Genomic DNA, 14858 nt, shown 5'->3' with positions numbered 1-14858 from the left:
CCTTGTGTACACGCGTCATCGCTGGAAAACAATCGGCTTATCACGGACATGATCAATCAATCTAGGAGGCTAGCTTTGTACATGGTGATTTCCTCGGCCAAAAGAATCGGCCGGCAAGGATCAATCCACTACCTACAGTGTCACCGACCCAAGTACCTCTACGGCCCACAACCCTGGAGAAGGCCGGCCCAGGAGGAAGAAGCGGCCCAGCCACAAGTTCGACCCAGCCACCTGGAAACCGGGTGGTTAAGTGTTGGTGTGCGTTAGGTGGAGAGGCATCGAGAATTATCTGAAACATTGTACTCTCATCCCGATCCCCTTCTTCCTTCTCGAACCCTACCTCCTCTGAACTCCCAAATTCCTCCTATGCCACTATGAACTAGAGTAAATCGAGTTAAAGGACGTAACATATGGTATCAGATTTGCCTGATTATCTCCAGAAGCCCACTTTTTCCACGCGCAATCAACGCCACACCCTCGAAATGGAGCAACGCATCGACGAGCTTGCGGCGACGCTCAAGCGCATCCAGGAGCAGAACGCCTCCATCCAAGAGGCGGTGGCGACATCGACGGCCCTCTTTGAGGAGGTCAAGCCGTCCGTGACGGGCCTCGCGGAGTGGCGACCGGCGCTCGAGCGCTCGGTCGACGATCTGCGCACCGAGATCGGCGGCGTTCGTCGTGACTTGGACACCGACATCCGCAACCCTGCCCTCGCCCTCAAGCCGACGGATCTGCCACCCCTGATCCCACGATCTGGTGGTGGAACGACTTTGGAGGCGAGCAAGGAGACGCACAGGCCCGATGGCCGCCGCGACGACAATTCGACTCAGGGGTCTGGATCTGGGGTAGTTACTACCCTCGTTCCGCCTCCGGCCATGGGTACGTACACTCTCGACGATTCCCGTTCACGATCGTTAGTCCGTTCTCTCGAGCCGTTGCCACTGTCTGGGGAGTTCTCGCGGCAGCGGAATGCCTCCCGCTCAGGCAGCCCACAGCGTTTTCGTTCCACTTCCATTCCCCGTCCCAAGCTTGATTTTCCACCATTCTGGGGAGAGAGGCCCCGCGGTTGGAAAAGGAATTGCGAGTCCTATTTCCGTGTGTTTCACCTTGATCCGGAGCTTTGGGTAGACACTGCTGCTATGCATTTTTCGGGGCCGGCGATGATTTGGCTTGAAAATGGTGGGTTTACCTTGCGTAACCTGACTTGAGAAGCTTTCTGCAAATTGGTCTGTGACCAATTCGAGCATAATGAGTTCTCCTCTCTGTTACGCCAGCTCTTTCACTTACGCCGGATAGATTCAGTTTTAGCTTATGTTACTCAATTTAACGAGCTTATGCACTCCCTGTTGGCACATAGCAGTTCGTGGGATGCTGCCCTTTTTCCCTCTCGCTTCGTAGATGGTCTTAAGGATGAAATTCGTGTTGTTGTCCTTGTGCATAATCCTCGCGACCTGGATACCGCTATTTCTTTGGCTTATCTGCAGGAAGAGGCGCTGGAAATTTCTAAACGACGCGAACCGCGTCGCACTGATACTGGATCAGCGGTTCGGTCACATCTGAGAGGGGCAATGCCACTGCCTCCACCTCCAGGCCAGCCACCTCACATCTGAGAGGGGCAACCATCTCCATCAACTGATGAGAGATTGACCGCACTGCGTGCTTATCGTCGGGCACGAGGCCTCTGTTACTTGTGCGGCGAGAAATGGTCTCGAGATCACAAGTGTGCCACTGCAGTTCAGTCACACGTGGTCCAGGAATTGTTTGATGTCTTGGGAATTCCAGGTTTGGATGGGCAGTCAGAGCATTCGAATACAGTCAGTGAATGTCATACTATTTCCAGGGCAGCGTTGGAGGGTACTGTAACACCGCAAACTGTTCGGCTGCAAGGACTCATCCAGAATCAGAAGGTGTTGATGTTGATTGATTCAGGGAGTTCTCATAACTTCATCAGTGCTAAGTTAGTTGCTCGTCTGACTGGTGTTGTGACTTCAGATCACCCTTTGCAAGTGCGCATTGCTGATGGGGGGCATCTCTGCTGTGCCCAGGAAGTACCTAACTGTGAGTGGTGGGTTCAAGGCAATAAATTTTGCTCTACTCTTAAAGTGTTACCACTTGGTTGTTATGATATGATTGTGGGTATGGATTGGTTAGAAGAGCATAGCCCCATGGATATTCATTGGGGCTCAAGAAGCTGCAGTTCTTGCACAATGGCAAGTCAACTTTGTTGGAGGGAGTGCAACTGAGTGTGCAACACTGTTATCAGCTGTCATCAGCCCAACTGCATGCTCTGTTTGAATGTAATGATGTGCATCAGGTCATCCAACTCTGTGCTATTGATGTGTCAGAAGGAGAGGATCAGGTTCCTTCAGTGATATCGACTCTGTTGCAAGAATTTGCTCATCTCTTTGATACACCATCTACTTTACCTCCAGAACGGGACTTTGATCACACTATTCCGTTGATACCAGGGGCACAACCTGTCAACTTGAGGCCTTATCGTTACACTCCAGCTCAAAAAGATGAAATCGAGTGCCAAGTGGCCGAAATGATGAAGCAGGGCATTATTCAGCATAGTTGTAGTCCATTTGCTGCTCCAGTTCTGTTGGTACAGAAGAAGGACTTGAGTTGGAGATTTTGCATCGACTTCCGCAGATTAAATGCCATCACAATCAAGAACAGATACCCATTGACAGTCATTGAGGAGCTGTTGGATGAGCTTGCAGGGTCAGTTTGGTTTACCAGTCTCGATTTGAGGGCGGGTTATCATCAAATCAGGATGAAGGCCGGCGAAGAGTACAAGACTGCTTTCAAGACTCATCACGGGCATTATGAGTTCAAGGTCATGCCCAATGGTGTTACTGGTGGTCCCTCTACATTTCAAGGCACTATGAACATTGTGTTGTCGCCTCTGCTGCGCAAGGGTGTGCTTGTATTCATTGACGACATCCTGGTACATAGTGCCACCTTGGAAAAGCACAAGGAGCTCCTTCGACAAGTGTTTCAGTTGTTGCGCAAGCACCAATTCTACCTCAACCAAGCTAAGTGCAAGTTCGCTCAATCGCGTCTTACTTATTTGGGTCATGTCATCAGCGCTGATGGAGTCGCAACGGATGACAAAAACATTACAGCAGTCCGGGATTGGCCAACTCCCACCTCAGCCAGGGAGGTTCGCGGATTCCTTGGGTTGGTTGGCTACTATAGACGGTTTGTGCGCAATTTTGGTGTGGTCAGTAGAACTCTGACAAACTTGCTTTAAAAAGGGGCAGTCTTTGTTTGGAGTGACGAGGCAGAAGCTGCCTTTCAGCATCTGAAAAAAGCCCTTATCACTGCGCCAGTGTTGGCCTTGCCGCGGTTTGATCGCACATTTGAAGTTGAAACTGACGCATCTAACACAGGAATTGGCGCGGTGCTGATGCAAGATGGTCACCCGTTGGCTTTCTTCAGTAAAGCTCTTGGACCGCGAAATCAAGGTCTTTCGGCATATGAGAAAGAATTCATGGCAGTATTAATGGCGGTGGATCATTGGCGTCCGTATTTACAATCGGGAGAGTTCATTATACGCACTGATCAACGCAGCCTCGCCCATCTGGATGATCAAAGATTGACAACCACCTAGCAGCGGCGTGCTCTCATCAAACTCCTTGGACTTCAATACAAGATTGTCTATAAGAAAGGCGTGGAGAACCGAGCGGCAGACGCCTTGTCTCGCCGGCATGGAGCTCTGTTAGCAATCTCTGTGGCTCTACCCACTTGGCTGAATGAGATCACCAAGGGGTACCAATCTGACCCCCAAGCATGTGAACTGCTGCAGAAATACACGGGGGCAACAGACCCTACGGCTTCGTATACTGTGCATGATGGAGTGATCAAATGCAAAGGTCGTGTGTGGCTTGGTTCCAACAAAACAGCTCAAGAACTCATGTTGCGTCAGATGCATTCTAGTCCGTCTGGAGGACATTCTGGTATCCACGTGACTTATGACCGGCTCAAGAGGCTGTTTGCCTGGCCTGGTATGAAAATGGCTGTGACCAACTTTGTATCCAGTTGTGAGGTTTGCAAACAAGCAAAACCCGAGCATGTGCGCACCCCTGGATTGCTGGAGCCTCTGGAAGTTCCACCACACCCATGGCACACTGTCACCTTAGACTTTGTGGAAGGGCTGCCAGTTTCAAAAGGGTATTCCTGCATCTTAGTGGTTGTGGACAAGTTGACGAGGTATGCTCATTTCGTGCCTTTGGCTCATCCCTTCTCAGCTGTTCAGGTTGCATCTACTTACATGACAAACATCTACAAGTACCATGGTCTTCCTCATGCCTTGGTTTCCGATCGGGATCGTATTTTTACTAGCAAGCTTTAGAGAGAACTTTTCCGGCAAGCGGGCACGGAGTTGCGCATGTCTTCTGCTTATCACCGGCAAACGGATGGCACCACAGAACGAGTCAACCAGTGTTTGGAATCTTACTTGCGTTGCTTTGTTCATGCCTGTCCACACCATTGGTTTCAATGGCTGCATCAAGCGGAGTTCTGATGCATCGGCCACAGCTCCCTCAGACCTGGTGGATTGGATGCATGAAAGGGCTTTGATGACAGCACTGCTCAAACAGCAATTGGAACGAGCTCGTCAACGTATGAAGGATTTGGCTGATAAGCACAGATCTGAACGCTCGTTTGCAGTGGGGGACTGGGTGTTTGTGAAGCTGCAACCATATGTCCAAGTTTCCGTGGCGGAGCAAGCTAATCATAAGCTTTCCTTCCGTTACTTTGGTCCGTTTCAGGTTTTGGCGCGGGTGGGCGCGGTCGCTTATCGTCTACAACTGCCTGCATCAAGCAAGATCCACCCCGTCTTCCACGTATCGCTGCTTCGAGGAGCTCTACCACCGACTACGGCAGTCGAGCCCGAGCTGCCGAACCCAGCAACTCCGCATTCTCCGCCGGGGATTCCGGAGCAAGTACTGGCTCGACGCGCCGTCACCCAAGGTGCTGCCAAACTACCACAAGTGTTGATCAAGTGGACGAACCAGCTGGCGTCATTAGCGTCGTGGGAGGACTACTTCGAGCTACGCAGTCGCTTCCTGGGTGCTGCGGCTTGGGGACAAGCCGATTCTGAAGGAGGGGAGAATGTCACTGACCCAAGTACCTCTATGGCCCACAACCCTGGAGAAGGCCGGCCCAGGAGGAAGAAGCGGCCCAGCCACAAGTTCGACCCAGCCACCTGGGAACTGGGTGGTTAAGTGTTGGTGTGCGTTAGGTGGAGAGGCATCGAGAATTATCTGGAACATTGTACTCTCATCCCGATCCCCTTCTTCCTCCTCGAACCCTACCTCCTCTGAACTCCCAAATTCCTCCTATGCCACTATGAACTAGAGTAAATCGAGTTGAGGGACGTAACATACAGGCTACAATCTTCTATGTTGTATCTCCTCTCCGTCAAAAAGTACTCGGCTGGATTGGACCAGTCTCCAATCAAGGCAGGAGAAGAAAACACACAGGCTTCTGAATGCATATAGAGTTTTGATATTTGTATTGTGTGTCTTCCACTTTTACCGCAACAAAATATACTACCGATTCTGTCTAGTAGTACTGGTGGATCTAGTCCATTGAATGACTCAAAATGGATGGATTATATTACTTAGATGTACTGTAAAAGGACTCAAAATAAAGTGAAAACTGAAGAAAATAAAGGGAACAGGGCTATCTTCTCCACTACTGTTTTGAGATAGCATGCAAGCTGAGCACCTTACTTACGGTTAGAGGTCACCGGATTTTGCAGAAGTGCACGCTCGACTAGCAAGCATAAAACTACCAGATCCCCGTGCGCAGCTCCATCAAATGGAGATGCTGTTGGGGATGCCCATCTCCATCACCATCTTTTTGTCCATGGGATCACCATCCGACGGCTTGAGCAGCACATACGGCACCACACCGGCACCGTGCCGGTTTTTCCGCTTGCGATCCTTGTTCCACTCGTTGATCTGCGCCACGATCTCCATCATCCCCCCTTTGAACTTGTCAAACGCCTTGCTGATCTTGACGTTCTCTTCCCACGCCGGATCTTGGTACGTGCCCATGTACTCCTCGTCCGGCGAGTGAGACGACAGGAGGTTCATTATCGCAAGGACCAATATGCTCTCGTGCATCGATGGGAACGTGTCCAGCAGCACCTTCTCCGGCGCCTCCTCAAAAGCGTCCATGCCCTCAACGCCCATCTCGGACGGCATGTTCCTCCGGGCTATGGTCGGGCGGTTCGGGAAGTACCCGGCAAAGGGGTACTGGCCAAAGTTCACGGCGGCGTGGTGCGCCGACGTGACCCACATGATGGTGGCCTGCACCTGGACCAGGCTCTCGTGGCTGTCCAGCTGAGGCCACCACGGCCCGTCCTTCTTGTCCTCGTGGCCTTTGGTACGCACCTCCGTCCACCATCCCTGCAGCTCCTCGTCGTCGACGATGTCCGCCGTGCACGGGTAGTAGTGCTCCACGTAGTCCGACGCCCACTCCTTGATGGCATCCCAGACCAGCAGCCCGTCGTTGGCATACGGGTAGTCCTCTATGGCCAGCTTCAGCTTGCCATCCTCCTCTTTGGTCGCCATGCCCCTGAAGTAATTTGGGATTTTTATCATTCACAGGATAAAAGTATGTAAGACGATGTTGGGTATGAGATGAGAACATATATATCTTCGCTGTCGATAGGCATTAGCCGATTAGCGTTACCTCCGGATGAGATCCTCTGGCGAGCCTCTTTGTCGAACTGCCAGAACTTGTCGTAAGCCACTGAGCTGAGCTCCAAGCAGTACTTGGTCGGCGAGAAGGCGCTCTCGATGATTCCATCGGCGCTTATGAGCATCCCGCGCCCCAGGCCGTTGATCTCCAATTCTCCATGGTGTAGCGGAAGTGCGGGTGCAGCAGCCGGTAGATGGGGTGCATCTGGCTCAGCTGCCGGTTCGCCGCGATGATGTACGGCTCAACACAGCAGTGTGTCCTCAGCCTGCCCACAAGACGCAACAGTCAGACTGGTCCAAATCCAAATCAGGTACTCCCTCCGTTCTAAATTACTTGTCGCAAAAATGGATTATCTAGAATTAAAATATATCTAGATACATCCATACATCCGACAAGTAATTCGGAACGAAAGGGATATTGAGGAAGTGGTATGTAGACCGAAATTTGGGGACTCCTCTATTGTTCACTGGTCAGGTGACAGAAGCTTAATAGGTGACGTGAGTAACAATGAGTGTATTACTACGTACCAGTGGCTAACGAGCTGGTGGTAGCCGCTGTCATGAGCCAGGACATGGGTCTTGGCGAGCTGCCACAGCCAGTGGCGGACCTAGAAATAAAATGGAGGATGTGCACACTTCAAAAAAAATAAAGTCTATTTCAATTAGCTTGCATGGGCCTTAAAAATAAGCTAATTCTTACATGGTGAAAAAATGTTTTCCAAAAATCTGGGTGTGCCATGGCACACCTGGCACACCCCCTGGGTACGCCACTGGCCACAGCCACGCTGCCGTCGCGCCCCGGCGTAAAGACCTCACGCCACTGTGGCTTGGACGGCGACTCGGGCCTGGTAAGCTCGATGGCGATTGGCCGGAGCGTGCCGTCCTCGGTCAGGAAGAAGAACGTGCGCGACCCGTACAACATCGTGCCGTCAATCTTGCGCACCTTGTGTCACTAGTAGAAAGCAGGGTTTTGGTCCAAACTCGATCTACACATTAGTCCCGATTGCATTACGAACGGTCCAAGCTCGATCTACACATTAGTCCCGATTGCATTACGAACCAGGACTAATGTGAGCATTAGTCCCGGTTTGAGCGGCCAGGGCACCGAGCAGGCATCAGTCCCGGTTTCAATGGGACCTTTAGTCCCGGTTGGAGACACCAACCGAGACTAAAGCCTCAGCCCCTTTAGTCCCGTTTGGAGCCAACCCCTTTAGTCCCGATTGGTGGCTCCAAGACCTTAGTCCCGGTTGGAGCCACCAACTGAAATTAAAGGGGTTCTTAAAGTTTATTTTTCGTTTTTTCATTTGTTTTTAGTTTTTAGTTTTAGTTTTATATTGCTTATATCTTTTAGGATATTTGATGTTTTTGAGTGATTCTTTTTGCATTAGATTCAAAATTTTGTCTAGTTACTGTTTGTGCCATTAGTTTTCAAATTTGAATGATTTAAATTTGAATTTGTTCAAATTTGGTTTGAACCCTAGATTGTGAATAACGTGAGTTTAAAAATAGTTTTAAATTTAATTCTTTTTGCTCCTAGTGATAGTAAGATTTATTTGGTTATTTTTAAAATAATTTAAATTAGTATTTTAGTTAAAGCAGTACTGTTTTGCTTATATAGTTGTTTTAGTCCTTTAATTGTTGTTTTTAATTATTTTTAGTTAGTTCTTTCTGTAGATTTTAACATGTTGTAGTATGCTTCTGTTAGACAACAGTAGATAATTCTTTATAATTAATTAATATTAATTTTGCTACTGTTTTGTATTAATAGTTGTTTAGCCTGTAATAATAGTTGATAGAATTCGTTTTACTATATTAAAAAGTAATTCTTTTTGTCACTTTAATTGAACGTGACTCTGGCTTGGTTAACCATAGTTGCGACTCTGGCTGGGGCAGTGGTAGCAGATGTAGTCGACGGTAGGATTTGATGGACACCATCCCGGAATATATAGGTTCCGCAATTTTCAAACTCTACCCCCTTCCCCTCTCCGTATCGCCATTTCAATTTTGAAAAAAAACAAAAGAAAATGATAAAAACTTTAAAAATTAAAATCCTTCGGGATGTAGTTATGTTACTACATGTACTAGTTGGGAAAAAAATTAAAACATAAAATTCGACATGTTTTGCAAAAAAGTGTTATGAAAAAGTAAAACGACTATAACTTTTGCATACGATGTCAAAACAAACGTATAATATATCAAAATGTTCAGCACGAGAAGCCGATTCCGATTTCGACGGCCATAGGCCGTTTTGCAAATTTTTAGAATCCTCAAATTCTGAAAGCTAAAAAAGTTATCCTCAAATTTAAGTTTTTTTTTACTTTTTGGTCAAACTATGGTTAAACTCCTTATTCAATAAATATTAGTGTTACCAGCTAATTATTGTTTTTTAGAATAATAGTTTCAAACTCAAACGGTGAAATGTGTGACTTCATGCTCAAGTTCAACTCCTAAAATCAAATAACAGTAGTTGCTACAACTGGACATACATTGTATATAGTGATTCAGGGATTCACCATTTTATACCTGAGCTAGTACCAGATCAACAAATTATAACCATTTTAACAATGAATCCAGATCAGACACTTGTGCTTAGGCAAACATAGAAAGCTCATTTGTTCTCATCCGGTTCACATCACCAAGAAGCAATTGATTCCAGCATATGACAAATGATTTTAAAAATTAATGATGTCATATTTGGATTCCTCACATTTTTTTGATAATAATAGATATATTATTTGTTGAATTTCAATTTACAGATTTAAAGATATTAATTATGCCATATTAAAGAATGTTTAGCCTTCGATTGTAAATTTCTATTTAGGAGCAAACAAGTTTCCATGTAGGAATTATTTGGTCCCTGTACACAGCTAGAAACAAAAGTTCAGTTGTGGGAATCACAACTTCTATATGATGACGCATAACTCCTCAGATTTACTTCTGTATAACGTGACTTTTGCCATCCCAGGGTCACTCGAGCTCGGGAGCCAAAAGCTGTTTTCTGTCGGCGCCCCGCCTATTCTCCATGGAGGGGAGAGAACAGACACTAGTGATCTCTGAACATGAGAGCGACCATGCAATTCATGGAACTGACGGTACACAAGGCAGGAAAACATGCATAACATGCCACACATGAACTACCTCCACAACTGATGTTATCATGTGTATATTTTTGGTGCTCCTCACCTTCTGGGTACAATCAAGTTCAAAAATTGACAAGAAATGGACTTTTTGCACAATAAACATGCTAATCTAGAGGCTTTATAACAGAAACATATCTCTTACTAACTTCTAAACACTCAAGGATGCAACTAACTGCAAAAACTCCAGACTCCAGTGATGCCACCACTATATCTGCGAAAACATCTCCTACACTAACTGCAAAAGAACCACTGTTCCGTTCTCTGCAGGAAGAGCAAATTTTCAGAAGAAACGAACCGGTAGAACTAAGAGACCAAAAATCGACAATGACATCATTATACTCCATATATATCTGAGCATTGACACCATGATGCAACATACGAAAGGTTTTGGGTGAACCTACATAATCTGAGATATCTTACAGGAGGAGCTACTGCGGCAACAAGTAATAACCAATGCATCAAGATCATCGATCGTCATGGACGCGAATAGAACATACTGGGCACAATGCACATAGTTTGTATCATAGTGCCACAGTTTATGAAAATAAAGACGCTTGGATTGGATGCGTCTACCTCCATCGGCATACCCAACTCAAATGCGATCCACTCTTCAGAATCATAATTAACGTTTTTTTTCTCTCAAGGGTATGTTTGAATATTTCCTATCTTCTTCCAGCCATCAAACTTGTTCACTTTTCCCTGAAAGAAATTATGTCTTATATTTTGATTCTAAACAATTATACTTGGCTTTTGATCATGAAAAGAACTTGTATTTTTCTCTCAAATTTTTTTGAACTTTTTTTAGCCGAATATTTTGAACTTTGGCTCCCCTCCAATCCCCCACCATTTTGTAGGAACCGTATGATACACAAGTTGGAATACTCGAGCTCAGGAGCCAAAAGCAATATTTGGTAGGAGCACTGCCTCATAGGAGTAACAGAACAAACACCATATGTTCAGACAGTGTGTTCTCTCCAACATGAGCAAATTAAAGAGCCGGCCAGTCAAGGAACTGAAGATACACATAGGGTTCTCATCAAAAAGTATCATTCCGCAACATGTTAAAATGAACCACCTACACAGCAAGATACGCATCCAGGACTGCAGTTGAACCTAGTGTTGTTAGGTCTATATTTTAGCTCCCTGGACAAAGGAAATTGATGCACAAGAATATCTCATCATCCATTCCAAAAACAACATTGGCAGTTTTCATGCTCTTTACCATTGTACTAATACTTGCAACCAATTAAACATTCACAAGAGATGAACTCTGCACACATCCGTTTCAGTGATGAAAGCCAAGTACATGCAGAAATACATGGCGCAAAATTAAGTCAATGCAGTCTACAACTTGTCAGTAAGTGGAGCATAGACTAGCAACCGGTAGTTCAAAGTACTACACATCATACAGTGCGTAATTAAACAACACAGTTATAACTAACACTAACTTGGAAGCGTGACTACTTCTAACAAGCTCTTAACATTAATACTGGGTTGTACATACTGGGCTACGAAACTGACTGCAAGAGTTTCAGTGCTATTCCGAACAAACTCTTAAGTAGTGCTACAATGGCACCACGCCACCACCCAAGTTGCGATAGTCCCTGCTCTGTGTTGCGAGGGGAAATTTTTATCAGGGGCTCATAGAGCAGCAACCTGTAGTGGCATGAGATGATCACTGGCTGTCTGAGTAGAACATCCTTGGGTACACCCAGAGGGGCTGCAGCTTGCGTAACCAGTTTCTTTTGTGCTCTAACTTTACATCTCCCTCGATACCCAATCCATGTAAAACAAAAGAGTGATGGCCTGCGAAGTACAACGACTTGCTCCTCCCTCCCCATCTTTCTAGGCTCATGCAAGAAAATGGCCGGCTCCTCACAGCACATCCAACAAAGAGTGCCCAATCATTTAGCCGCTTTACTTCAACCCATTTTGCAGGGTTGGTTGACAGGTCAAGTTGGTAGGGTATATATTTTACTTTTGGAAAGGATGGATGCTTCGTGATCATGAGAAGCATGTCACCACAGACCACTAGCCATGAATCCACAAATGTGATTGGCAAATCCACACATGTCATCTTTTGCAGACCGAGCTCGGGGGACAGCTGCAAAGTGTAGATTGTTGCAAACAATGAAGCCTAACAATTTAACTTGTCGTGGTGCGAGCGGATGAGTCGACAAGAGGTGAATCATCGACAAGCCATGATCGGAGAAGCACGGAAGACAAATCTTCAAAGTGTCAAAATTAGGGAGAGAATGTTAGAGTAATCTTGATTGATAGTGTTCGGCTTGCTTGCCGAGACGTAGAGTCCAGGTTAGATACTAGAGTTTTGAGTAGAGTCCTACTATGTTAGGAGTCAAAGCGAGTCAACGTGACTACTAGTCCGTGTAGGAGTTTGAGTTTGGTCCTGAGTATAGGTTTAGGTTTGGTGTTAGGTCGGTTAGGTTGGCTGTTATATATACAGCCGGGTCGTGATATTTGTAATAATAGAGAAAACAGAAAAAGAAATAAAAAGAAGAAGGGCACGACAAGAGCCCTTGGCTATAAAAGTTTTTGTGCGCGTGTTCGTCGTACTGTGATGTGATCGATCCAGAGGGCAAAGTTCCAACATAGATCTTACAACAATCATCCATGGCGATGAACTGACCTTTCAATTCCACAATCTGTACTATACATGTATTATGAAGCTGCAGTTCAGACCAAGATTCACTTCCAACTGGCCAATCAAACAGGGTGTTTACGGTGCTGACAAGGAGGTGTGAATTGGGTGATGCAAGTGGAGCTGTAAGAGTGCCGCTGCAGTTGAGCCCCCTGAAATCGCGATTGAATGGGAGAGGTGGAGCTGAAACCTCAGCACCATTGAACACATCAACAAGAAGACAATATTCACCATGGCGGAAAATTAGTTGACCATAGGAATTGCCAACGAAATCCATCTCATGGTAAATGTCTCGAGGAATCTGGCAGCGAAGGGCGACATTCTTATTGGTCGGATCAATGACCTTAAATGTGTGTAGCTCATGAAGACCATTGCTAGAAGGGAGATCAGGAGCTTGAACACAGGCATTGAATTGGATAAGGAGAGGTGGGAATTTGGCGCAGAAAGAAGATTTGGATGGGTATGAGGAGAATGCAGCAGGCCAAGAGTGGCAGGTCGCAGCGAAGGCAAGAAGGTCACGGAAGGATCCTGACAGAGCAATAATGGATTCGAGCAGGCCATCCGGGAGGTCTGCCCAACCATGGAGCCCAGAAACAGCAGGCTGGGCGGACCCAGAGGCGACACACAGTTTGCTAGGGTTTTGCACGATCAAAAACTCTCTGCAAAACATAACAAATTCAAAGAAATGGATTAGATAGACGAGCATGAAGAAATGAAAAGAGAAGGAAAAAGAAGAAATGAAAAGAAAAGAAAGGGGGAGAAAAGGATGGATAGCCAGCTAGGACCATGCACATGCTGAATTTCAGGTCTAATATATGCCTTCAGGACTTGTTATGCTCTTGTGCAAATGCGTAATTTCATTTGGGTTTTTTAGATGAATTCCTCATATTTTTTCTTGGATTCAGGGGCAAGACCCCAATTTCATTAGTGAAACTGTAGTACAGGTGTGACAGAAAAACGTAAACCTAAAAAGTAAAAACTACTCCCTCTGATCCAAAATAAGTGTCGTGCAGAGAACAAGAAGGTCCTAGGGTGCAGCGGCCTAAACAGATATGATTTCTGAGCTATCCCAATCCAACTCATGAGTGGATTCTGATGTTCAAGGAAATACAGTACAATTAACATTCTGGAAACAGGAACTTGTTTGACCGGTGCCTCCTCCCTGTTGCAGCCAAGAGCCCAAGACCTCTTCACCAGATCAAACTCAGAATACGAGCAAATGAAATGGATAACTATGCCCAACATATGCAACAACGCCAGCATACCAAACTATATTCCGTACATACATTTGTACAAGAAACACTCTGCTTTCCGCCGAAAAAAACAATTTACTCCTACTGTCCGGAATCAAATGATCTCGCACCCAACTCTGGCGCTACCAACAGTAAGGTATTCGTACAGGCAAAAGCGCTGAACAAAAGGCACACGCGAGAGGAAAAAATGAACAGATTACTAAGGAGAAATGAAGCTACCTAGGGTTTGGAGGGTGGAGGGGAGAGATTGCAGGCCTTGCAGACGGGCGGTGGAGATCGAAGGCGACGGCGACGCGTTGGCTGGTTGAAGCCGCCGCCGGCGTCCTCGGCGGCAGGGCGGTGGTGGCGGCGGTGGGCGGTCCCGGAAACTCGGAGCTTTTGGGGCCAGTTCTTTTGAGTGATTCTCTCTACCAGCTTCTCCCAAAATCGCCACTCCTTATATTTTATCCTATATAATTAGAACTGGCCCTTGGTCTGGTCTGAGACGGCTGCTGGCTCAGTAGGTCAGTTCACTCGTCTCACTTGTACATGGGCTAACTTGGGCCAACAGTGTCTCGGCCTGGGCCTGTTCACTTCAGCGTGTATAGCAAGGCCCGGACGTCAGCCCAGTTGCTCCGCTCGGGGCGCATCGATCAACAAGCGCCGCCGCCGCCTCGCCGACGAACGGACGCGAAGAGGCGAGCCCTCCACGCCGCCGGCGGCACCAGCGAGTCTCGGCATCAGGTCTGCACGCTCACCCTAACCTGGCCTGTCTCTTCCGTTTCTCAATCCAGAGCTTAGGCTGCAACTGCCTGCCTTACTGAACATGGCCCTCATGAATTGGCCAGGTTGTTTGGTCTTGCTCGTGTTCATGGTGCTGGAAATTCCCGATTTCGTTAACCGATGAAGTGTAAGTGCAATCCAGAGCCTGATGATCTGCTTTAGTTGCTTCACAAGTCTGAATACATTACATTTACAGGGGCATGACTACTGAACATGGTCTGTACAAAGTGGGGATTGCAAGTTCTAAACGATCGAATGTTTGCATAAGACCTTCTCTGAGGAGTTTGGGAGCGCACTGTTGCTCTTTTATGCCCATGATGCTGAAGCT

General features: G+C 46.8%; 1 protein-coding gene and 1 pseudogene across 1 annotated transcript; both read right to left on the bottom strand.

Annotated features, from left to right (window-relative positions):
- Nucleotides 1-5825: 5825 nt before the first annotated feature.
- On the bottom strand, nucleotides 5826-10334 carry LOC125518140 (annotated as a pseudogene).
- A 1197-nt stretch (nucleotides 10335-11531) lies between these two features.
- Nucleotides 11532-14620, bottom strand: LOC125518139. Its single transcript, XM_048683075.1, has 4 exons — nucleotides 14512-14620; nucleotides 13627-13747; nucleotides 12466-13174; nucleotides 11532-11993 (listed from the first exon to the last, which is right to left on the bottom strand). The coding sequence occupies exons 1-4, from the start codon at nucleotides 14618-14620 to the stop codon at nucleotides 11532-11534; spliced, it is 1401 nt and encodes a 466-aa protein (XP_048539032.1).
- Nucleotides 14621-14858: the final 238 nt, after the last annotated feature.

The sequence above is a fragment of the Triticum urartu genome, chromosome 7 (genome assembly GCF_003073215.2).
Source record: "Triticum urartu cultivar G1812 chromosome 7, Tu2.1, whole genome shotgun sequence".
Lineage (NCBI taxonomy): Eukaryota > Viridiplantae > Streptophyta > Magnoliopsida > Poales > Poaceae > Triticum > Triticum urartu.
The sequence above is the reverse complement of the archived record's forward strand: the minus strand, read 5'-3'. Positions and strand labels throughout refer to the sequence as shown.

Excerpts from the sequence above, each read along its gene's own strand:
- LOC125518139 (XM_048683075.1), bottom strand. The coding sequence starts at position 14,620 with ATGAACACGAGCAAGACCAAACAACCTGGCCAATTCATGAGGGCCATG. Across the intron at positions 13,748-14,511 it reads AAACGGAAGAGACAGGCCAG|TTATCCATTTCATTTGCTCG; the intron begins GTTAGGGTGAGC and ends TGTTGGGCATAG. Across the intron at positions 13,175-13,626 it reads TCCAGAATGTTAATTGTACT|AGAGTTTTTGATCGTGCAAA; the intron begins GTATTTCCTTGA and ends TATGTTTTGCAG.